At 38.0% G+C, this 19,812-nt stretch overlaps 4 protein-coding genes across 4 annotated transcripts; 3 read left to right on the forward strand and 1 right to left on the reverse strand.

Moving 5' to 3' along the window:
• The first annotated feature begins 4,657 nt into the window (after positions 1-4,657).
• On the forward strand, positions 4,658-9,433 carry LOC126793248 (rop guanine nucleotide exchange factor 14). Its single transcript, XM_050519709.1, has 8 exons — positions 4,658-4,727; positions 6,342-6,731; positions 6,914-7,068; positions 7,160-7,234; positions 7,273-7,274; positions 7,342-7,609; positions 8,010-8,357; positions 8,980-9,433. The coding sequence occupies exons 1-8, from the start codon at positions 4,661-4,663 to the stop codon at positions 9,358-9,360; spliced, it is 1,686 nt and encodes a 561-aa protein (XP_050375666.1). The 5' UTR covers positions 4,658-4,660; the 3' UTR covers positions 9,361-9,433.
• Positions 9,434-9,798: 365 nt separating this feature from the next.
• On the reverse strand, positions 9,799-10,932 carry LOC126793240 (glutathione S-transferase F13-like). The gene is made up of 3 exons (XM_050519703.1): positions 10,754-10,932; positions 10,613-10,661; positions 9,799-10,256 (listed from the first exon to the last, which is right to left on the reverse strand). The coding sequence occupies exons 1-3, from the start codon at positions 10,898-10,900 to the stop codon at positions 9,799-9,801; spliced, it is 654 nt and encodes a 217-aa protein (XP_050375660.1). The 5' UTR covers positions 10,901-10,932.
• Positions 10,933-12,410: 1,478 nt separating this feature from the next.
• On the forward strand, positions 12,411-17,172 carry LOC126795581 (alkylated DNA repair protein ALKBH8 homolog). Its single transcript, XM_050522392.1, is given in 12 exon segments — positions 12,411-12,439; positions 12,894-13,039; positions 13,042-13,115; positions 13,269-13,370; positions 13,419-13,514; positions 14,065-14,202; positions 14,540-14,568; positions 14,570-14,700; positions 14,703-14,821; positions 15,042-15,072; positions 15,075-15,106; positions 16,418-17,172. Coding segments are annotated over 12 exon segments (984 nt in total). The 3' UTR covers positions 16,475-17,172.
• Positions 17,173-17,971: 799 nt separating this feature from the next.
• On the forward strand, positions 17,972-19,099 carry LOC126793241 (uncharacterized). The gene has a single exon (XM_050519704.1). The coding sequence runs from the start codon at positions 18,128-18,130 to the stop codon at positions 18,728-18,730; it is 603 nt and encodes a 200-aa protein (XP_050375661.1). The 5' UTR covers positions 17,972-18,127; the 3' UTR covers positions 18,731-19,099.
• Positions 19,100-19,812: the final 713 nt, after the last annotated feature.

Here is a 19,812-nt window from a genome sequence, read left to right on the forward strand (position 1 = left end):
CACAAACATGCATGATCAATCCCAATTACACTTCTCCTTCGCCTTTCAAATAATCTAATTACCAAGTAGATTTTTGATTTGTTATCGCCCTTCATCAGCAACAATTTAACAACACATGATTTCCTATATGATAATCGAAAGGATAAAGACGATGGGTTTCTTCGAATTTTTGCTGGCCTTCATCTAGGTTTAGGTTTGAATTGAGAGAGAGAGAGAGAGAGAGAGAGAGAGAGAGAGAGAGAGAGAGCGAGAGTGTGTGTGTGTGTGTGTGTGTGACTAATGAGTTTGAATATGTCAAATTTGACATTACCGATAGGGCTGGGCGCGGGTTCAGCCCGGGCTATTTTTTTTCAGGGCCCGGGCCCGGCTCGATTGTAGTATGACGTGCCGGGTTTTGTTATAAAAAAAGCAGGGCCCGGGTAAAACCCGGACCGGTATCATCCGGGCCGAGCCTGCTCGGTTTTCCGGGTCTAACTCTGTTTTTGGTTATGTTCCAGTGTCATTGTATCTATTCTACTTACGAAAACCAATTACATAATGACAACTAATGTCCCGGGTTTCCGGGTTTTTTTTTGTTTAAAGATTTGAAGGCCCGGGACCGGCCCGGACATAACAAAGCCCGACTTGTTTATCACATGACAACACAAAAGCCTGGAAAAAGCCCGGCCCACCCGGATGGGCCTGTCGGTCCGATCCGGGTTTTTTTTCTTCTTCGGGCTTTTTGCCCAGCCCTAATTACCGAGCAAACATGTCGTCTATGTATGGCTGGGCGCGGGTTCAGCCGGGCTATTTTTTTCAGGACCCGAGCCTGGCCCGGTTGTAGTATGACGGGCTGGGCTTTGTTCTTAAAAAATCAGATCGGGGTAAAACCTGGCCCGGGTCAGTTAATTGCAGAGCCCGGGTAAAACCCGGACCGGTATCATCCGGGCCGAGCCCGCCCGATTTTCCTAGCCTAACTCTGTTTTTGGTTATGTTCCAGTGTCATTGTATCTATTTTATAAGTTTAGGATCACTTACGAAAGCCAATTACATAATGACACATAATGTCTCGGGTTTCCGGGTTTTTTTTGTTTAAGGATTTGAAGGCCCGAGACCGGCCCGGACATAACAAAGCCCGACCCATTTATCACATGACAACACACGAGCCCGGAAAAAACCCGGCCCGCCCAGACAGGCCCGTCAGTCCGGTCCTCTTGTTCGGGCTTTTTGCCCAGCCCTACGTCTATGTGGCAATTGACATTTTAGTTGGAGATGAATTTTGTATGTCTTTTCTACCCGTTGGAAGTCCACGTAGGACATAACATCTTGGTTAGAGATGCTCTTAGTCATTTGACACCGTTTAGGTGATATGACAAAATGCTTAATCGTTGGAGTTGCTAAGAGCATTTTCAATCGGTTAGTTATTTAGTACATGTCAGCGTAACAACTATAATTGACTAGCAAAATTTCTTTCAAGTGGAATAGACAAACACACGTGGAGCAAAAATGTATTTGACATAAAGATATGTATAGTCAAATTTGAGACACCCAACCTCTATAGTCATTTTTTTTAATCTCTCTCTCTCTCTCTCATTTGTTTTTTCATACCCAGATAATATATAATAATATTTTGAGATTAACTCTTCAGTTGAAATGAGAATTTCCTAGTTTTAACATGTTCATGTCATATGTCAAAATTTAAATTTGCCTAATTTTTTTAACTAACATATTGAAGATGCTCTTATGCGAGTACATTTTGGTTTGTTTATGTGATGAATAATAGACAATGTGTTAGATAATATTGTGTCTTGTTGGTCCTTTGGAAATTGGAATACAAACAAATAGGAGGCCAAATATATCAACTTCACGGACGCTATGAGATAGGACTGATAGGTCGAGGGTGAAGACACTTCTTTGCACTTGAAACCAAGGGGCAGACTACAGTATGCAAGTAAGAATTCCCCTTAGGGAAAGGGTAACAAACAAGAACTACACAAGGTTTTGATTCCAAGTGCCCTTCTATTCCATTCCCCCATCAATAAACAAACAAAACCGGTGCGCCATATTCCACCACATTGGACGCTTATGCTTTTTCTAAGAGCATTATTGTTGTGTAGGAAAATGTGATCGTTGCAAGGAAGGAGCGGCGAGGGAGGCAAAGACGTTGTGAAGTTCGAAAACAGAAAATGGGGACACATTGGAAGCAGGCGCATTCAGTTTCCCTGGGGAAAAACTTGCGTACAAACTAGTATGTACGCGTGCATCCGAACTTTCATTTATTTGCACACTTTGGGAATATAAATACATGATTTCAACCGTTCAAAAGTTTAGTTTATTACTAAAGATCATGTTTGCAAAAAATTGATGTAAACAAAAATCGTCTTCATAGTCGATTGCATCAAACAAATTGACGGTTGATCATGAGACTACTAACTTTCACCATAACCGTTCATTTGTTTGATGCAATCGACAAAGCAAACGATTTTTGTTTATGTTGATATTTTATAGAAATGATCTTTAGTAATAAACTAAACTTTTGAACGGTTGAAATCATGTATTTATATTCTCAAAGTGTGCAAATAAATGAAAGTTCGGACGCACGCGTACATACTAGTTTGTACGCAAGTTTTTCCCGTTTCCCTGGCTTCTAAACAATGCAAAATCCCAACAAAGAAGAACCAAAAACAAAGCTATCTGCATATCCATAATGAATGGTCCAATGGGGTGGAGCAGTAGTGGTTAGACAAGAACCTTTTCCACCGGAGCCTTTTGTGGCCCTTTTGGTACAATGAGGCAGAGGTAGTTGGAGTCCAATACAATGCCATCCCCACCATTCGATGCATTTGTATCAATGTATGTGTACCATGCCATTTAAATATCAATAGGACTTGCCCTTTTTATTAAAGCCTATAGAAGGCTAGTGAATCACAGTGCCAAGAAAATTTAAACAACATCTCTGATCCGGGAAAAATCACTACCTAGGGATCCAGTGATTTTGAAACCAACCCAAGTGGTTTTCTTGGTCTAACATGACGTGTACGGCCAATATCTGAAGAGGACAGGAGAGCCTCTTCCTTCTGTACAACAACAACACCCATTCAATTCCATTGCTTTCCATTCTCTCTCTCTCTCTCTCTCTTATCTCTCTTAAATGTGACACCCCCTTTATTCTCTGCTTCTCAGTCTCCCCAACCCCCGTTTCCACTCTCGCTCTCTCGCTCTCTCTGAAATCCTATAGCTTCTCACTGCTGCTGTTCTTTTTAAGTCTTCTCAGGTGAAGTGATCCTGACTTTATTACTCTCATCAGCTCATCTATGGCAAATGTATTCTCCGAAAATGAATGCCTGGATTTTATGTGGGTTTCTATTTATTGCAGCCATGGCACCTCCAAACTACAACAACATCGTCAACAACAATAACTAACTTCTCTGCATCATAACACTGAGTCCCAGTACTTTGGATGACTCGAAGGTAAAACAAAATGTTATCTTTTTAACAATGTGTTCCCAGATTTGGGTTTTAGTTCTCTTTCTTCTGGGTTTTTTGAATAGTATTGAAGGAAGCCTTTGAATCAAAATCAATGCTTAAGAAATATTCTATGATCTCTGTGTGAAGGGAAGACTTATCAGTCTCAGGCTATTGAATCCTCTCAGTAATAAACATGGTTTTGTGAGTTTAACGTTTTTAGATCTCTTTGTTTAATCTGTTGAGATTCCACAGTCAGAGCAGAAAGCACTCATCATAGTCGGCCCATTGTGTATTTTTCCCCAATAGTCTTTCCTTTTTGTACTAAACCTCTTTTAGAGTTCATTAAAAGGTGCAATCTTTAGAAAGAGCTTCATTTTATAAAGGAGCTTTTTTTTGAAAGGATAAAAAAGCTTTTGAAGTTCAGTGACTTTATAAAAATGTTTCATTTTACAAACAGTCAAAACTCAAAACTGTTTGGTATGGAGCTCTTTTTTATCTACGAAGAATATTTCTTTACCAAAAATGAAGTATTACTTTTTTCTGTAAACTCAAGTATGTGATGTGCTCGAGTTCAAAGGTTTTCATGATAATAAGAAAGCTGGGTTTTAGGAGCTTTCATTTACCCAAAAAGAACTGTTCAGATCCACACAAGCTCTAAGAGTTTATCCTCATTTTCCCATTCTTAGCTTCTACTTAAGAAATGTAGTTTACTGACTAATTGAGAAGAAATTAAAGAGAAACGGGACTGGTTGTGTCACTGTGCTTGACTTTTATAACGTGTCATATGTGTATTATCATAGTAGATGTGGACTTGTAGACTTGTATGTTTCTGCACATGGTTAGCACGGTGGCTAATATAATATATTTGGTTTTTAAGTGAGATAAGTGTGTAGAATAAAGAAATAAATATGCACATCTGTGTATGCATACACAATTACACATGATAGTAAGTGAGGCTAAGTAGACAAACACAGTTAAGTACTATGTGTTTGCCATTGAATAATTATAGAATGCCTTTGTGGAATTAACAATGCTGGTCTAGCTTAGCTTCTTGTGATTAAAGAACGGTAACCTCGAATACATTCATACTCTTAATGGGGGGATAATTGATATGTATAGGGCCGCGGGGTGTCTCAGTTCTCGTTGCTCAAGAGCATTCTGGTAATCATTTTGTGGAATAATCAACACGAAAGGATCAGAAAAATTAACAAAGATGAAGCGAGGACTTGCTTGTTGCACCCGGGACAGGGAGATTAGCGTCGACTTTGATGAGCATGAGAGTAAGTTTCTAAACTCTTGCTTGGTATTAAATTGTGCTTTATTATTGTTAACTAACAACTGTGGATTATTCAATTGTTCCGTGATTTAAGATCAGTACTCCATTTAGTAGGCCATGTATGACAAAAAAAATTGTGCAACGTTGCAACGTCGGACATTTAGGCTTTTATTTCTGTCTACTAAACCTAACACATGGGTGTAGATTGTAGACTGTAGACTGTTAGAGTTTTTTTTGGTCTTCTAATAGGGACTACAAATGGGGTTTGGCATTTTAAATTTTAATTTCATGTTCTATTCTTCATTTTTTTTCTTTTAATTTTCAGAATTTTCTACTTTGGTTTGGTGTTTTTTTTTTTTTGAATGGTGGTTTGGTCTATTAAAAGGCTGGGGATTGAATCTAGGAGATGGGCAGGACTGGGATCCATAGCATGAAGAGCATGACAATACATGTGCTGCCTGCATTTATTTTTCAGAAAATGAAATTAATGATGTCTTTTGAAAGACTTAATGTTCTTGATCCTGTGGAAGACCGCGTTTGTTTTTGTTACAATCACCAATCATTTGATTATGGAGTCCTTTGCCGTTGCATTTTCAGGGTTCTTATTCATAGTCGTCTTCATGTGTAGTTAGTAAGGCTTAAATATAAAGGGTAATTGTTGTTAATTTTAAGATCAATGCAAACAGAAGAGAGGTGTGAGAAATAAAGAGATATGAATGCCTGCATATGTATAGAAAGATGTATTGTTGGTGGGCCGATTGATGGGTCTACCTATCTTAGTACCTGCAAAACGCATGGTGCCTCTCTCTCTCTCTCTCTCTCTTTCTCTCTCTCTTTCACTCAAAATTTGAATTTTTTGGCTTTGTTTTTAGTCACATATAGGATGTAGATCTCATTAATAAAGTAACTGTGATCCATCTACAGGCTTAGCCTGTGAACAGACATATAAGACCCAGGATTTCATGTCTATATATTAAGGTAGCATCTCATTGAGTCCACCACTACAGTAATGAGACAGTGTGATAGCTGGGTGGGCCGTGGGACACACAGAAGTCAATGTCATGACTTTTTGTTGGATAGTGCTATTATTATAATATTTTATTGTCTATTCTTCTGCTGCTGAATTTCCGTCTCAAGCAGCACAGTTACTTGATAGACAGGCTTCTACTTTGATAGATAGATAATTTTTTATGTCCAATGATAATATACTATTTAGCGTTTAGGTGGGATACGCTGTTCTTAATTCGTAGAAATAGTACAATTAGTTGGAAATTGGCAGTCATGTCATAGTGCTTTGTGCTTGGTTACCGAAACCCACCTAAGAACATTGCATTGCACAAAGGAACAAGATATCATGAAAAGCTTCCGGTCGCACTATCATGTATCTATTAGCTAGTAACTTGGGTTGTGAATAAACGTGATCTTTGTTGCCCACTTGTAGGCTGTAGCTGACTTTTGTCCTTGCCTTGTGAACAAGCTTTGTTTAGATATGTCAATCTTTGCGACAAACCATCATCTATGCTTCAAGAAAGACTAGCAGCCACATTTTCTTGAATTATATACGCTTTTGCCTTATTGTTTTTCTGCACCTGTCTGATGAGTGTGGATGAACTTTCAGGAATAATGACATACAATGGCCTTGAAAATTGCATTCTGAATGTTCGATCTTTTGAGAATGAGAGCAGAACAAGTAGAGGAGATGAGTTTGCAACTGACTCAATGGATGATGATGCTTCTACCTGTTCTTCTGGCAAAGATGCTTTTGGCTCATTTTCTTCAAAATGGTTGACAGTGAATAAGGATGACCATGGTCTGGATCAATGGGATCACTTAGACAGTCCCAAGAAAATCTATGTCAAAGAAAAACCTTCCTATGCACTTCAGTATGCCAATGTGGAGGCAATGAAAGAAAAATTTGCAAAGCTGCTATTGGGTGATGATATTACAGGAGGGCACAAGGGCCTCAGCACTGCTTTAGCATTGTCAAATGCCATCACAAATCTAGCAGGTTTGCTTTATATTTGCAACTTTCACACGTAGTGCACGATGCTCAACCTATGCCATGCCATCCATAAGCCTCACAAAGTTTAGGAAACTCAACATACTTGTAGGAATTATTGGAGTATTGTTCTGGAACTGATATTCAGAGCCTTCTTTAGATTCTGATATCAATATAAAATGCACTTGCAGCAACGGTTTTTGGAGAGTTGTGGAAACTGGAACCACTATCTGAAGAGAGGAAAACCAAATGGCGAAGAGAAATGGACTGGTTTCTCTCCCCTACCAACTATATGGTTGAGCTGGTTCCTGCCAGGCAAAATGGTGCTAATGGCCGGACATTAGAGGTAACTTTCACTTCAGTTGGTGCATACATTAAATTTTTTATATGCACAACAAATTTATGCCGCGATTTGTATCTGATTCTTATTTGTGCAGATTATGACTCCGAAAGCACGTGCGGACATACACATCAATCTTCCAGCACTTAAGAAGTTGGACTCCATGCTCATTGTAGGTGGCATCTAATATGTCTTATATTCATGGTACAGTTGTTTTTCTATTTCTTGGCTTACATTTACTGATTTTTCTGTCACCATATTATATCTTCAATTTGGCAGGACACTTGATTCAATGGTAGATACTGAGTTTGGGTATGTAGAAGTAGGTAGCAGGGCAGAAGGACGGAACAGAACACCAGGGCAGAGTAAGAGATGGTGGCTCCCATCACCCCAGGTACCAGCTACTGGGCTGTCTGATAAAGCAAAGAATAATTTACTTAAACAGGGTAGGGTGGTACATCAGGTATTCAAGGCTGCCAGAACCATCAATGAAAGTGTTCTTCTGGAAATGCCTGTGCCAACCATCATCAGGGATGCACTTCCCAAGGTAGTGACATTTTCTCTCTTGCTGTCCCTTTCTTAAATGTGGATGGTTTAACAAATCTCTCATTTCTCAATTCTAATGCTAATCAATGTACAAATCATTGTGGTTCATCTGTGTTCGTTTGATCATTGTGAAGTTATAAATCAGCAGAGACATGTGTCTAGGCTATGCTTTGATGCATAATAGTCTCCACGTGACCCAAAAAAAAGCCAGAAAAAGAAACATATTTCTAGGAGTCATACATCATAGTTTCCATCTAAACTGCATCGAGCAGACGTTCTACAACAAAGTCAAGCAGGATACAGTTTCCTTTCCTTTGGTGATTGGTACTGAGAGAGTTATAATTCCATTCGTGCAACCTTTCCTGAGTTGGTCATAATTATGTTAATTTCAAAATACGTAGTCAGGAAAAGCAAGCCTTGGCGAGGAACTGTACAAGATCTTGACTGCAGAATCAAGTTCAGCTGAGGAAGTGCTCAATTCTCTCAATCTAAAATCCGAACACTATGCCCTCGATGTTATCAACAGGTTGGAAGCTGCTGTATTTTCGTGGAAAGAAAGAATTACAGAACAGGAAAGTGGTAAATCCCCTGTTCGAGCATCATGGTCCTTCATTAAGGACCCAATGTCTGAGATTAATAAGATGGAGTCCCTATTGGATCGAGCAGAAAGACTGTTACAGCAGCTCAAGAACAGATACCACAACCTTCCTCAAACTTTTCTTGATGCCACAAAAATTCAATATGGCAAGGTATGTTTTGCAACTAAAAGCTTAAATATTTTATCAATATTCTATAATTTTTTATTGTTCAGATCGTCCTTCTATCAATTGCTTGTTGTTACTTATAAAATTCTCCATATTAATTTATATGATGAGTTCAGTTTTACTTTAGGCTAAATATTCCTTTCACTTGACATGTCAAGTCCGATGATTTATTGCAGTTATGGCCTTTATCATTAGTTAAGTTTCTAGTCTAATGGGGTAACATTAGATCACTTATAGCTTCTGCTCTTCCAAACTCTTATCAGTCATAATTTCCCTTTGGACCACGCCTTATGATTCTGCTCATACAAAGTTCTTTTTATTATTAGTTGAGTTTCTAGTCTAATAGGGTAACATTAGACCACTTATAGCTTCTGCTCTTCTAAACTCTTATCAATCATAATTTCCCTTTGGACCTCGTCTTATGATTCTGCTTGTACAAAGTTCTGTTTATCACATTTTTAATCAGAAAGTAAAATGGTTCATTACATTATTAGAAAAGTAAATAGAGTTTTCCAGGGTTTTGTTGGAATTGCATCGATTATGAAAGGGTGTTGTATTATTACTGGCAGAAGTTGTCTATTAATTTTGGATACCTTCATCTTTACAGGATATTGGGCATTCAATCTTGGAAGCATATTCTCGAGTCCTTGGAAATTTGGCTTTCAGCATACTGTCTAGAATAGGGGATATACTGCATGAAGATGCTCTGAACACTCCCAATTCACTTACAGCACCATCTTACTTCCCAGGGATTAGTTTTACTAATAACTTAGAAAGTTCAGTGCTTGGACAAAACATAAGAAATTCATCCTTTGATCGAAGCAGTGGAGATCACCGTAACTCTGGCTCCACTTCATGTAGTGTTGATTTAGAGTTTTCATACAGTGTGACTAAAGGAAGCCCTTTAACAGCAACACCAAGTCGCGCTAGGGCTTGGTGCATTGGTAGGGAGGCTTGTATCAGTGTTTCCCCTACAAATTCCCCTTGATGACAATTTTTGTCTGAAGGAACTCTTATTGTAAATGAGGATCATATATTTAATGCTATACATATTAAGTTCACTGTTGTGCAATTTACTTCTAGCATGGAAATTTTCCGAGTTCTGAAGGTTGCTAGATCGGAATTATGGGATAAGGTAAAAGATCATCATCAGGCGAGGTCAGGTGCCACTGTAAAGAACAATCTATATCCTAACAAGGATAAGATGATATCAGAGTGAAAACTTGTTACCAATGGGGACTGGAGTGGACACATTGTAAGCCAGAATAGTGTTATTTATGAAACCATAGGGATGAGAAACAAAGTAACAAACAAAACTACACAAGTAAAACTGCCAAATCAAACAGCAAAACTCCAAGTAACCTTCAGAATCGTTTTAGGTAATTTTTATTTCTTGTAGCTCGCTAACTAAGCTAGAGTTCCATTTCTACTTCTGACCTAAGGCCATTCCCTCAGCCACTTTCTTGAAGCTTGACCTTGAAGAAATGTCCTCCCACCAAGCTTTCACATGAGGACGGTCATTGACCACCGAAGTCCAGGGACTCCTCATGAAGTAGAAAATGTATGGAAAGTGGTTAAGATCCGCGAGGCTAAAGAAATCTCCTGCCAAGTACTTGCTGTTCTTCAACCTCGACTCGTAGACATCAAGTATCTTCTTGAGCTTCTCCAGGTTTGCATCAATTACGGCTTGGTCTGTTTGCTGCCCTAACAATGGCAGTATGAGATACTGGTGGACAATGGCGGAGATAACCGGGTGGAAGGTCTGCGACTCCACCTCCGACCACACCTTGACAAATGCAGCTTCCTTGAGGTTGTTGTGCCTGATCAGATCACAACCGGAGTCCTTGTACTTCTCGGCCACATATGATGCAATTGCTCTAGACTCTGTCAATGTTGATTACACAAATATGACAACTATGTAGTAAGTATGCATGGCAAGTAAAAGCTATAAACAAAGACACCTTCATTAGTATTTCAATATTTTAAAATCCAATATAAAATCACATCACCTTATATTACCAGATCAACAAACCACTAGCTCTTACAACAAGATTTGATTGTTATTACCAGCATGTAATATATGTTAGCCGGAAACTAATCACATTTTATGGCTGGATGAGAGTACTGAGATCTAATTCATCAGTATTATTATTTTTGGCCATTCCATGCTAGCTTGTTCTGAACTTTCATTAACTTGAGATGTATGATACAAATCAGTGCATTAGTAAAAGAAAAATTACCAAAAAGAGTGAGATCACCATCCTCTAGGGCTGGAATTTGGCCAAAGGGCTGCAATATCATCAACACCATATCAGATCGGATCAGGAGCTTACCATGTTGGAAAATCTATGTAACAGACACAATGTCCATAATGTTCTTACATTTTTGGCAAGGAAACCTGGCTGCTTGTGTTCTCCGGTAACGAGGTTAACAGGGACGAGCTCGAACTCCTGCCCTTTCTCGTAAATGGCGGTTGCGACGCGAGCAGTGCATGTTGAGAGAGCAGAGCCATGAAGCTTGAGTCCCATGTTTGTAGTGATGAAGATGGAGATGATGATCAAGATGAAGTGTAATGTGTAGCTTTAGCTAGATGGGAGTCCTTTTATATAGGGAAATGAAGTATATGGTGACATGGTGTATACACAAGGCCACAAGGGGGTTTCATAGGGGATGAGAAAATAGTGCTGATTCAGATTAATGGGCGGATCACCACAATTATGATCTTTCTATTATCTGATATCGCAGTAGGTAAAAATTTCAATTTTTGCATCTATGTGTTTAAGGAAATATTCTTTCCTTGGCTGGGAACTATTTGTACAATATTCCTTTCTTAAATATGAATTAGATGGAGACACACTCACTGACTCACACACCATTCTATCGATTAACTTACTTTGTTTCTCATTCTTTTGTAGTTCAAATATAGCTTTTCATCAAATATGATGAACTTTCCTCTTTGTGGTTAACTGAGGAAAACACGCATGTACTTTACCAATTTCTCTTACATTATGCACTAACTTAAAGTTTACAACATCAAATAATCGGTAAGTATTACTTTGGCCCTAACATTAGTCACGACTCACATGATTCCTGATATGAATACATTTAATGACCTTCATTTTCAGATAACTCTAACCATTCACACTGTACTATCACGCCATGAAAGTCGTCAATCACACAAACTCTTAACGTAATACTACCTACCTCTTACGCGGTTCACCCACTGTTCACGTACACTAAAATGTTACACTACTATAAAATACAAAACGATTTAGAAAGTCATCGGTGCACAGTGTGTAAATATACAACTCAATGTGGGTAGTTAAAATTAAGGCAAAATTGCTAAAATACACTCTGAAATTGGCTCAAATTGTCAATTTATATCCCGAACTTGTAAATGAGAAAATTTACCTCCTCAACTTGGTAAAAACTGTTGATTTGCACTCTAACCGTCAAATTTAACATTTTTCATCCAATTTGTGGTCACATGTCATGCACATGATGTGCATTTTTGTTATTTAATATATATTTCATTTTAATAACAAAAAACACAAGTAATTTAATATTTGTACAATTATATTTGTTCACTCATTTACTTCATGATTTTTTTTCTTAATATTTTTTCCCCACTAGTACACTTAACATTCATCATAGTATACTTAACATTCATCATTAGCTAATTAAGTGAGGACACAAGACAAAATTTAAACCTCTGAAACGATAAAATCTTGGAAGTAAACTTGACGATTGCTAGAGACTATAGACATAATTCATTAGTTTTAGTTCTTCACTTATGGTCGTAATTATGTATCGTTATTTTGAAAAAAAAAATTATCAAGAAAGATAAAAATCGTGAAGTGAATGAGTGAGTAAATATAATTGTACAAAACTTAAATTTCTTGTACATTTTATCATTAAAAAATGAAATAAACATTAAATGACAAAAATGTCCATCATGTGAATGACATGTGACCACTTGATGAAAAATGTTAAATTTAACGGTGATAGTGCAAATCGGTAGTTTTTACCAAGTTGAGGATGCACAATTTCGCATTTACAAGTTCGAGGTATAAATTGACAATTTGAGCAAAATTCAGAGTATATTTTAGAAATTTTGTCTAAAATTAATGACTTTAATAAAATATAGTGATCAAAGTATATCAACAACTTAAGATTGAATTATATGTGGCCAGGCAGAGGAAGCAAATCAATATGAGCCGTCGGCCGCATATTAGTCTTTGAGCCTAGAAAATCTTTTAATGATACCGACGTTGATTATATCTAATATAATTTTGATATAAAAGTTTGTATCGACACATTACATACTATGCATTCAAGAATTTCTGCACTAATTAGAGTGGTAAAACAAATCCCGAAAAACCGGCCGGTTCGAACCGGGGTTTTTCTTTCGGAAGAAGTAGAGTAAAAATTGGGAATAACATTAGCCGTGTCAGAAGAGTAAAAAGCAGCAATTGGGGAGGCAATAGGAAATAGGAATAAGAGTTGGCAAGGGAGCAACAGGGCAGCTGACCAGCCCCAACTGTTCGTCGCCAACTGTGGGCCCGCCGTCGGTCTCTCCCACGACGCCTTCGCCGCCTTCGGTCAAGTCAATTCCGTCCACCCCGCCGACGACACCGGCACTCGTGTCGTTGTCTCCTTCGCCGACCAGAGGGCCGCCCTTGCGCTGAGCTCAATGGTCGTACACTTGACATTCGCTACTCGGTTCTTCAACCCAACTCGCCGGTGAGTTGGGGTTTTCATCAGTGAATCAAAGTTCGAGTCTTTTCGATGATATGAGTGCACTTTGTTTTAGTAAAACGTAGGAGATGGTTCATGTGCATTATTGTTTTAGAGACATGGTAATGTTGTTTCAGTTGGTTGTTCATGTTGTTTCAGGGACGAGTGGATGACAATGTGGAAGTGTGTTTGGTGGATTCGGAGGTGAATATTCCGGGGATCTACTTATTTCATGATTTTGTCACCGCGCAAGAGGAGGAGGTATTCTGTTTCTGTTACTCTTTGTTTGCTACTTGGTTGTTTATGTAGTTGCTTGCAGTTTCACTGAGTTGTATGTATGAAAGGCCGTGGAAAAATCTTGCAAAGAGAAGGGTTCAGCATTATGGTTTTGAGTTTTGTTACGAGGTAAGGTCATATACTGCGGAGTAAGGAATTAAGTAGTTTGTTATCAGCTGCATTTTGTTGGGACATAATTGAATTTAGTTAGTAGTACAACTTGGAAGTTGATTGATATATTAGGAACATCTGTGGAAAGCCAGACGTTTCCTATGGATGTTGCTGATGCAATGCGTCTAAAGATTTTTTTTGAAATTTTTTCCTGTCCATTACATTTAGCAAAATTCTCATTGGAAGTATAAGTTCTAAACTAACCATGTGTTTGGGGTTATGCACTCCTGATCTGATAACAGATGTTACCTAATACTTCCAAACTCTCTGATCAACTATAAACTATGAAAAAAGTTGTCTCTTTTGAAGGGGGAGAAGCAAGAATGGAATGCCACTGTGACCTTTAGTAATAATCTGATTTGTGTTCTTTCCTTTTTCCATTTGTAGTCATTTTGTACTATTGTTAGCCTTCTGTTACATTCTTAATATTTTAAGGATTATCAGATATAAGATGATCCTCTTATTCTAGGAGTTGAATGACTAACCCAGCTTTTCTGTATGATTGAAGATTTTTTGGCAGACACGGAATGTTGATTCCAAGAAGAATTTAGGTGAGTTTCCAGCATTTGTTTCTCCTATATTGGAGAGAATATCTATTCTCCCAAAGCGTGAGGATGTTGAAACTATAGCTTTGGACCAATTAACGGTGAGCAACTGTTCTTTTCTACACTTTATTTTAAATGATACTGTCAATTAAAAATGTAAAATCTAGCTTTTTAGTTTAAATATGTTATGAGACAAAAAAAAAACAAGATCCCTGTTACCTATTATCTTATTTACCAATATGTTAAGATGTTAAGTTATTGTAATTGTCAATCGAGAATGCGAATCTTGCTGTTAATTATTTTAGGATGAGATAAAACAATATCTCTGTTATTAATTGACTGTTAGTTACCCATACGTCTTCAGATGATGATTTAATGCATCATGAATCCATGATATACATTTAAGACTGAAATAAGATTGTTATATTATTCTTACAGGTTAATGAGTATCCACCCGGGGTGGGCTTGTATAGACACCCATTCTGTCTTTGACGGATTAATTTTCAGCCTTTCGTTAGCAAGGCCTTGCATCATGGAGTTCAGAAGATATTTTGAAGATGGTTGGCCTCCTAGAATGTCCTCAAGTATTAGTATTGAAACGGAAATTCTGAAAACAATACAAATTTCTTAAGGAAGGCTATATATCTTCTCCCTCGGTCTTTGTTACTTTTATCCGGAGAGGCACGCTATGCTTGGCATCACTACATTCCACATCACAAGGTATGTATCATTACGAATGAACTTGTGGTTCTCTGATATTGTTCTAGTAATTGCCCAAACTTTTTTACATGCTGTAAGAATATTTTGAAACCATCAATAATGATTAGTCATACATGGCATAAAAATTAACTAACCACTCATCCTTGCTCTCCCTTGCACTAGATGAGCGTAGTTATTCTGTATTCATTATGCCAACAGTTCAATATTGCTTGTTTGACAGATTGACAAGATGAAAGATAGTGTGATCAGAAGAGCTCATGGAGGGTGTCTTTCACAATTCGTAAGGTGAATATTTCGAAATTCGCTTAAGTTTTCCTTTTAATGTTGAGATCTTTATTTGATGTCATCATGTTGTGCTATTCATGCATCCTTACAGATGATTTACAGAAAAAAAATTGAAACAAAATTAGCTTAAATTTGGTGTTTGGAACAATATTCAGGAAGCTTGAGTTTATTATCTGAAATTAGCTTAAATTTTAAAGGAGGTAATTTGGGTTACTTACATTGAGCCTGGTCTGAAATCTTAAAAAAAGTTCAGTTGCAATCTGAACTTTGAAAAGAAACAATCTGCATATTCAACTCTCTGTCCAATTGATATAATTTAAGTAGGCGCTTAGTAAGATTGGATATGGAATTTGGTAGGAATATAATTTTTGACCCGATCCTCATATATCTATGCTCATGTCATTCTTATCTCCAAAACATAGTTGTGGGTTTAAGAATTAGTTTGGTAACTTACATCGATACTGATTGAGGCATAATCATCATTTTACCACTTTTTCTTCCAGCATGGTATCACAAATTATGCTCCCAGCTGCAACAACAGTGGGCAACATCTACGTACGAGCATTAGATTCATTTTTTTTATCTTCTTGCTTGGATCCTCAGTCAAATTCTCATCCTCTGTAGATGTGTCTCATGAGCATTTGTGATAGATTTTTTTGACATGATGAGAGATGGACATCTAGTCTCCAGCTTGAGGGAAGTGTCATGCATGGAGGTTGGTTCATTTAGCTTTATTGTTGTCATGAGGATCAGCCTGAATGTTGGGTCGCATTTCAGTTTAGCTGCAAATGATTCAATTAGCTTATTTCCAGGATCGTAATAGGAGCAAATTGATTCAAGTATTGTCAGAATCTGAGTCATATATTTGATGTCGGACAAGTTGAACATGAAATGTAGGCTAGGGTTTGCTAAGTGCTTAACAGGAAAGGGAATTAGCATAAGAAAGTTAAGAAGAAAGGAATAGAGCTGAACTACTTGCATCACAACACTAGAGTTTCTAAGCATCACACCTAAGGTTAGGTTGCATCACATAAACCTCAACAGAAGAAAAATCAATTTTTATCTACTCAAATATGAAAATAGAGGACTACAAAAGGCCTCAATGTACAGAGAGGCTAAGATAGTTCTAGAATAACATATCCCCATCTTGAAGAACACCAAAGTTGTATATCCTAATAATAATTAGAACCTCCTCCGATGTTCATAGCAGTTGCTTTATAAATTACTCTGCTTGGTCTTCAATACTCACTTGCCGTTTTTCTCTTCGTTGCTATCAATGTATACTAAGTTACTAACTTCTTGCTTTTGCAGGTCAGAACAACTCCTTGCCGATGTGAATTTCAACAATACTGTGACTCTCAGGGATAAATAAAAAATAGGGTATGTTTCTTGCATTTGAAGATGTTGATTGAAGTACTGGGTTCTTTTAATCACGTTGTCATCATTGAAGATGGTTGATGTGGAGATATTTTATTAGGTTCATTTGATTCTTTCATCTTGTAACGCATAACCTAGCCGGTGAGTTTAGAGTTGGTTGCTCAGAGCTTGTAGGGACTAGGGAGGATTTTAATCACTGAAAAGTCGTTTACCCAACTTTTTGGAATAAGTTCGGGGGTGTGTGAAATGGCAGTCCATGTTGCAAAGATACTTGCTGGTCATCCCGGTCGAATTGTGGTCATAAATTAGGTAGCTGGCCGGAAATTTTCTGACTGGAGGATTTGGTGTGGTAGGTCATGCTGCGACACCTAACATTCACAATGTTTCATTCAGATCTTATGTCATGCGACTAGCAATGGCTTCGTCCCATTTCATGCCAACCAAGTTTTGAACACTATTGGATTGAATCAGATGTCATCTTTACCAAATGTATTGGCAACACAAAGTAATGAGGTTATCATCATCTCCGGGTGTTGATTGAATCATCAAATCAGTAGGCCAAGTGTGGCGTAACCCTGGTAATATACATATTCCCCATTTCCACTCAATCATTGTCATTACACTTTTTTAGTGTATCGTCCTGATCTTTTACTTCAATAAAATGTTTACTTGTACATTGTCAACTGACCCACTTATAAGTCCTCATGTTACTTGATGCCCTAAATCGTGATGCCAAAATCCAATATATCATTTAGTGTAATCTTAAAGATTATTAGTTTTGGACCAGTCGGGTAAAACATATCTATTCTACGGGTTTGTCTATGTTACATTAATGTATCGATTTTTCAAGCAGACAAGTTCAGATACATATGTATAGGTTGGTTTCATCAATTGAAATTTTTGTATGTTTAACTGGGAGCTGGTTTTTATGTTTTTTTTATTGAAATTAATGTATCAATACATAAATATATCCTAGGACTTCTCTTATTCAAGAGCCACAAAGGCACAAACCGTTGCTATAAATTTTTTTTTTTTTTTTACTATCGAACTTGCTATATACATTTTGCCTGTGAACTAATCAATCATTCTTTTCAGTTTTTATCCTACCTTTTTTGTCATTAACTCTTTTTATATTCCGCAATATAAAATTGTTCTTGGAGATTTTGTTCTTCATTCTTTATGGGGACACTGTACAAAATTCCTATTGAGCAAACAAAAGTGGAGACACTTCTGTGGCTGCATCTAATTCTTGGTTATATTAGATTGCACACCTTAATTAGATTTATGTTTTGCACATACAGCTACACGGGAGAAAGGAAATAATTGGTACGCAGTAGTGCAAGTTTGGTATATTACTTTAGACGTAGAATAAAGTAGTGAGCAAGACACCTAAATAGAAGGTAAAAACAGTATTAGAATTAGCTATATAAAATGCTTAAGACACAATCACACAAATGCTTTAGAACTAGGAAAGGAAGATACCAAAACCTTCCCTACCAATTAGAACTTGGAACATCTTCATTGTGGGCATCCTTTCCCATACTACCTCATTCTAAGAACTCATAACTTCCTCCGATCATAAAAACTGGCGAAATTCCCAGATACCACTCTTGCCTATGTTACCAGTATTAGAATCAGTCCCCAATGTTGAATAAAACATTCCAAGGTCCTCAGAAAGGCACACACCCTTTGGTCTGGTTTGCTGCCATCATCTGCACCATCGTCTCCATTGCTGTGATCATTGCCGGTGTCGTGGTTTTCGTGGGGTACATGGTCATCCACCCAAGGGTACCCTTCATCAAGGTCACTCAAGCACACCTCGACAAGTTCCAAAACGATCCGACTAGCCTGCTTGAAACTGCAATCACCATTATTGTGAGGGCTGAGAACGACAACACCAAGGCGCATGCAAGCTTCTCCGACTTGAAATTCGCCCTCAGCTTCCAAGGGCTGAAGATAGCAACGTTGGTGGCGCCACCTTTTGATGTAAAGAAGAACAGTTCTGTGGATTTCAACTATGTGGTGGATTCGTCGTCGATACCATTGAGTTCCGAGCAGGTGGATCAAGTCGACGGTTCTTTGAAGAGAGATAGAATCAGTTTCGATTTGAAGGGGAATGTTAGAGCAAGGTGGAGAGTAGGGCTGCTTGGTTCATTTAGGTTATCGGGTCATTTGAACTGCCGACTAAACTTTCATCCGTCGAATGGGAGCTACATAAAGTCACCTTGTATCTCCAGGGTTAAGTAATTAATTTGTTCTATCGACCATTTACTTCATCTTACTTACGAGCTAATTCGTATAAACTCTTTCTAAATTTAGTATGTACACAAATGAGACTGAGTCACTGAGGTCCTCGAGGTTAAGAGTCTCCTTAACTGTGTTCATAACTCGATCACTCTTCTTGTTCCTCTTCAATCTCCATCATTTTATCTTCTACCTCGATTCCAATTTTCGTGTTCAGCATTGCGTGGCGGAACTAATCGGGTCGGATTGAATCGAAGTGATTGTTTCTCTTTTTCTTACGAAGCAAGGAATTAGCATGTATTTGTTTTCTTGTTTTTGTCTTATTTTTGTACTGCTAAACTTCAGCATTCAAAAAATAAATTAATAACAAGAACCAAAGGAGGGATGTAATGTTGAAAAGGGGATGTATAATTTACCTACCATGATTAGATTGTTTCTTCATGATTAAGTATGACTTTCCTCTGTTCATAACTCAGATTTTTGTAGGAAGTACGTAATTTTCATGTTTTTGTACTTCAAAAAAGAAAAAGAACCGAGAACAAAAGGAGGACTTGTGTTGAAAAGGGGATGTAAAACTTTGCATACCATAATTAGATATATTTTCTTCATAAAAGAAGGCTCCGCAATTGTCAGATTGTTCTAGGGTTTCTTCATAAACTGTTGTTTTTGTCTGACGGTGCGTCTATTGACGCTACTATCAGACGGGAGGTGTAGAAGGTCGAATGGTGGTTGGCTTTTGGTGGTGGATCAATAGAGGGAGGTTGCTCTGGGTTTAGTAGGGTTTGTTGTTCTGTTTTTTTTATTTTGCAGAGGCAACGGTTTGGTGTCGATGTTGTGGTGTCATTCCCGAGTTACTGGTGTGGGTTCGACAGCGAGTATGGTTGGCCGGTGCGGATGGGAAGAGGAGGCATCGAGTCTTGCCTGGGCTGATTCTTCAACTCTTGGATCTTGATGTTCTTCTTTGCTAGGTTTGAATCTTGATGGGTGGCGAGTCTTTTCTTCTACCGTGGATAGTGGGTGGTAGCTCGAGGTAGCAGTCGGCGTTTGACATCGGGGTGGCGATTTGCGGTCAAAAGGAAGCGGCG

The sequence above is a fragment of the Argentina anserina genome, chromosome 5 (genome assembly GCF_933775445.1).
Source record: "Argentina anserina chromosome 5, drPotAnse1.1, whole genome shotgun sequence".
NCBI classification, from domain to species: Eukaryota; Viridiplantae; Streptophyta; class Magnoliopsida; order Rosales; family Rosaceae; genus Argentina; species Argentina anserina.

Bases quoted from the DNA above. Each gene is read 5' to 3' on its own strand.
- LOC126793248 (XM_050519709.1), top strand. From the start codon at position 4,661: ATGAAGCGAGGACTTGCTTGTTGCACCCGGGACAGGGAGATTAGCGTC. The intron at 7,069-7,159 runs GTAACTTTCACT...TTATTTGTGCAG, and splicing joins CTAATGGCCGGACATTAGAG to ATTATGACTCCGAAAGCACG. The intron at 8,358-8,979 runs GTATGTTTTGCA...TCATCTTTACAG, and splicing joins CAAAAATTCAATATGGCAAG to GATATTGGGCATTCAATCTT.
- LOC126793241 (XM_050519704.1), top strand. From the start codon at position 18,128: ATGTTGAATAAAACATTCCAAGGTCCTCAGAAAGGCACACACCCTTTG.
- LOC126793240 (XM_050519703.1), bottom strand. From the start codon at position 10,900: ATGGGACTCAAGCTTCATGGCTCTGCTCTCTCAACATGCACTGCTCGC. The intron at 10,662-10,753 runs GTAAGAACATTA...ATGATATTGCAG, and splicing joins CAGGTTTCCTTGCCAAAAAT to CCCTTTGGCCAAATTCCAGC. The intron at 10,257-10,612 runs GTAATTTTTCTT...CAACATTGACAG, and splicing joins TGGTGATCTCACTCTTTTTG to AGTCTAGAGCAATTGCATCA.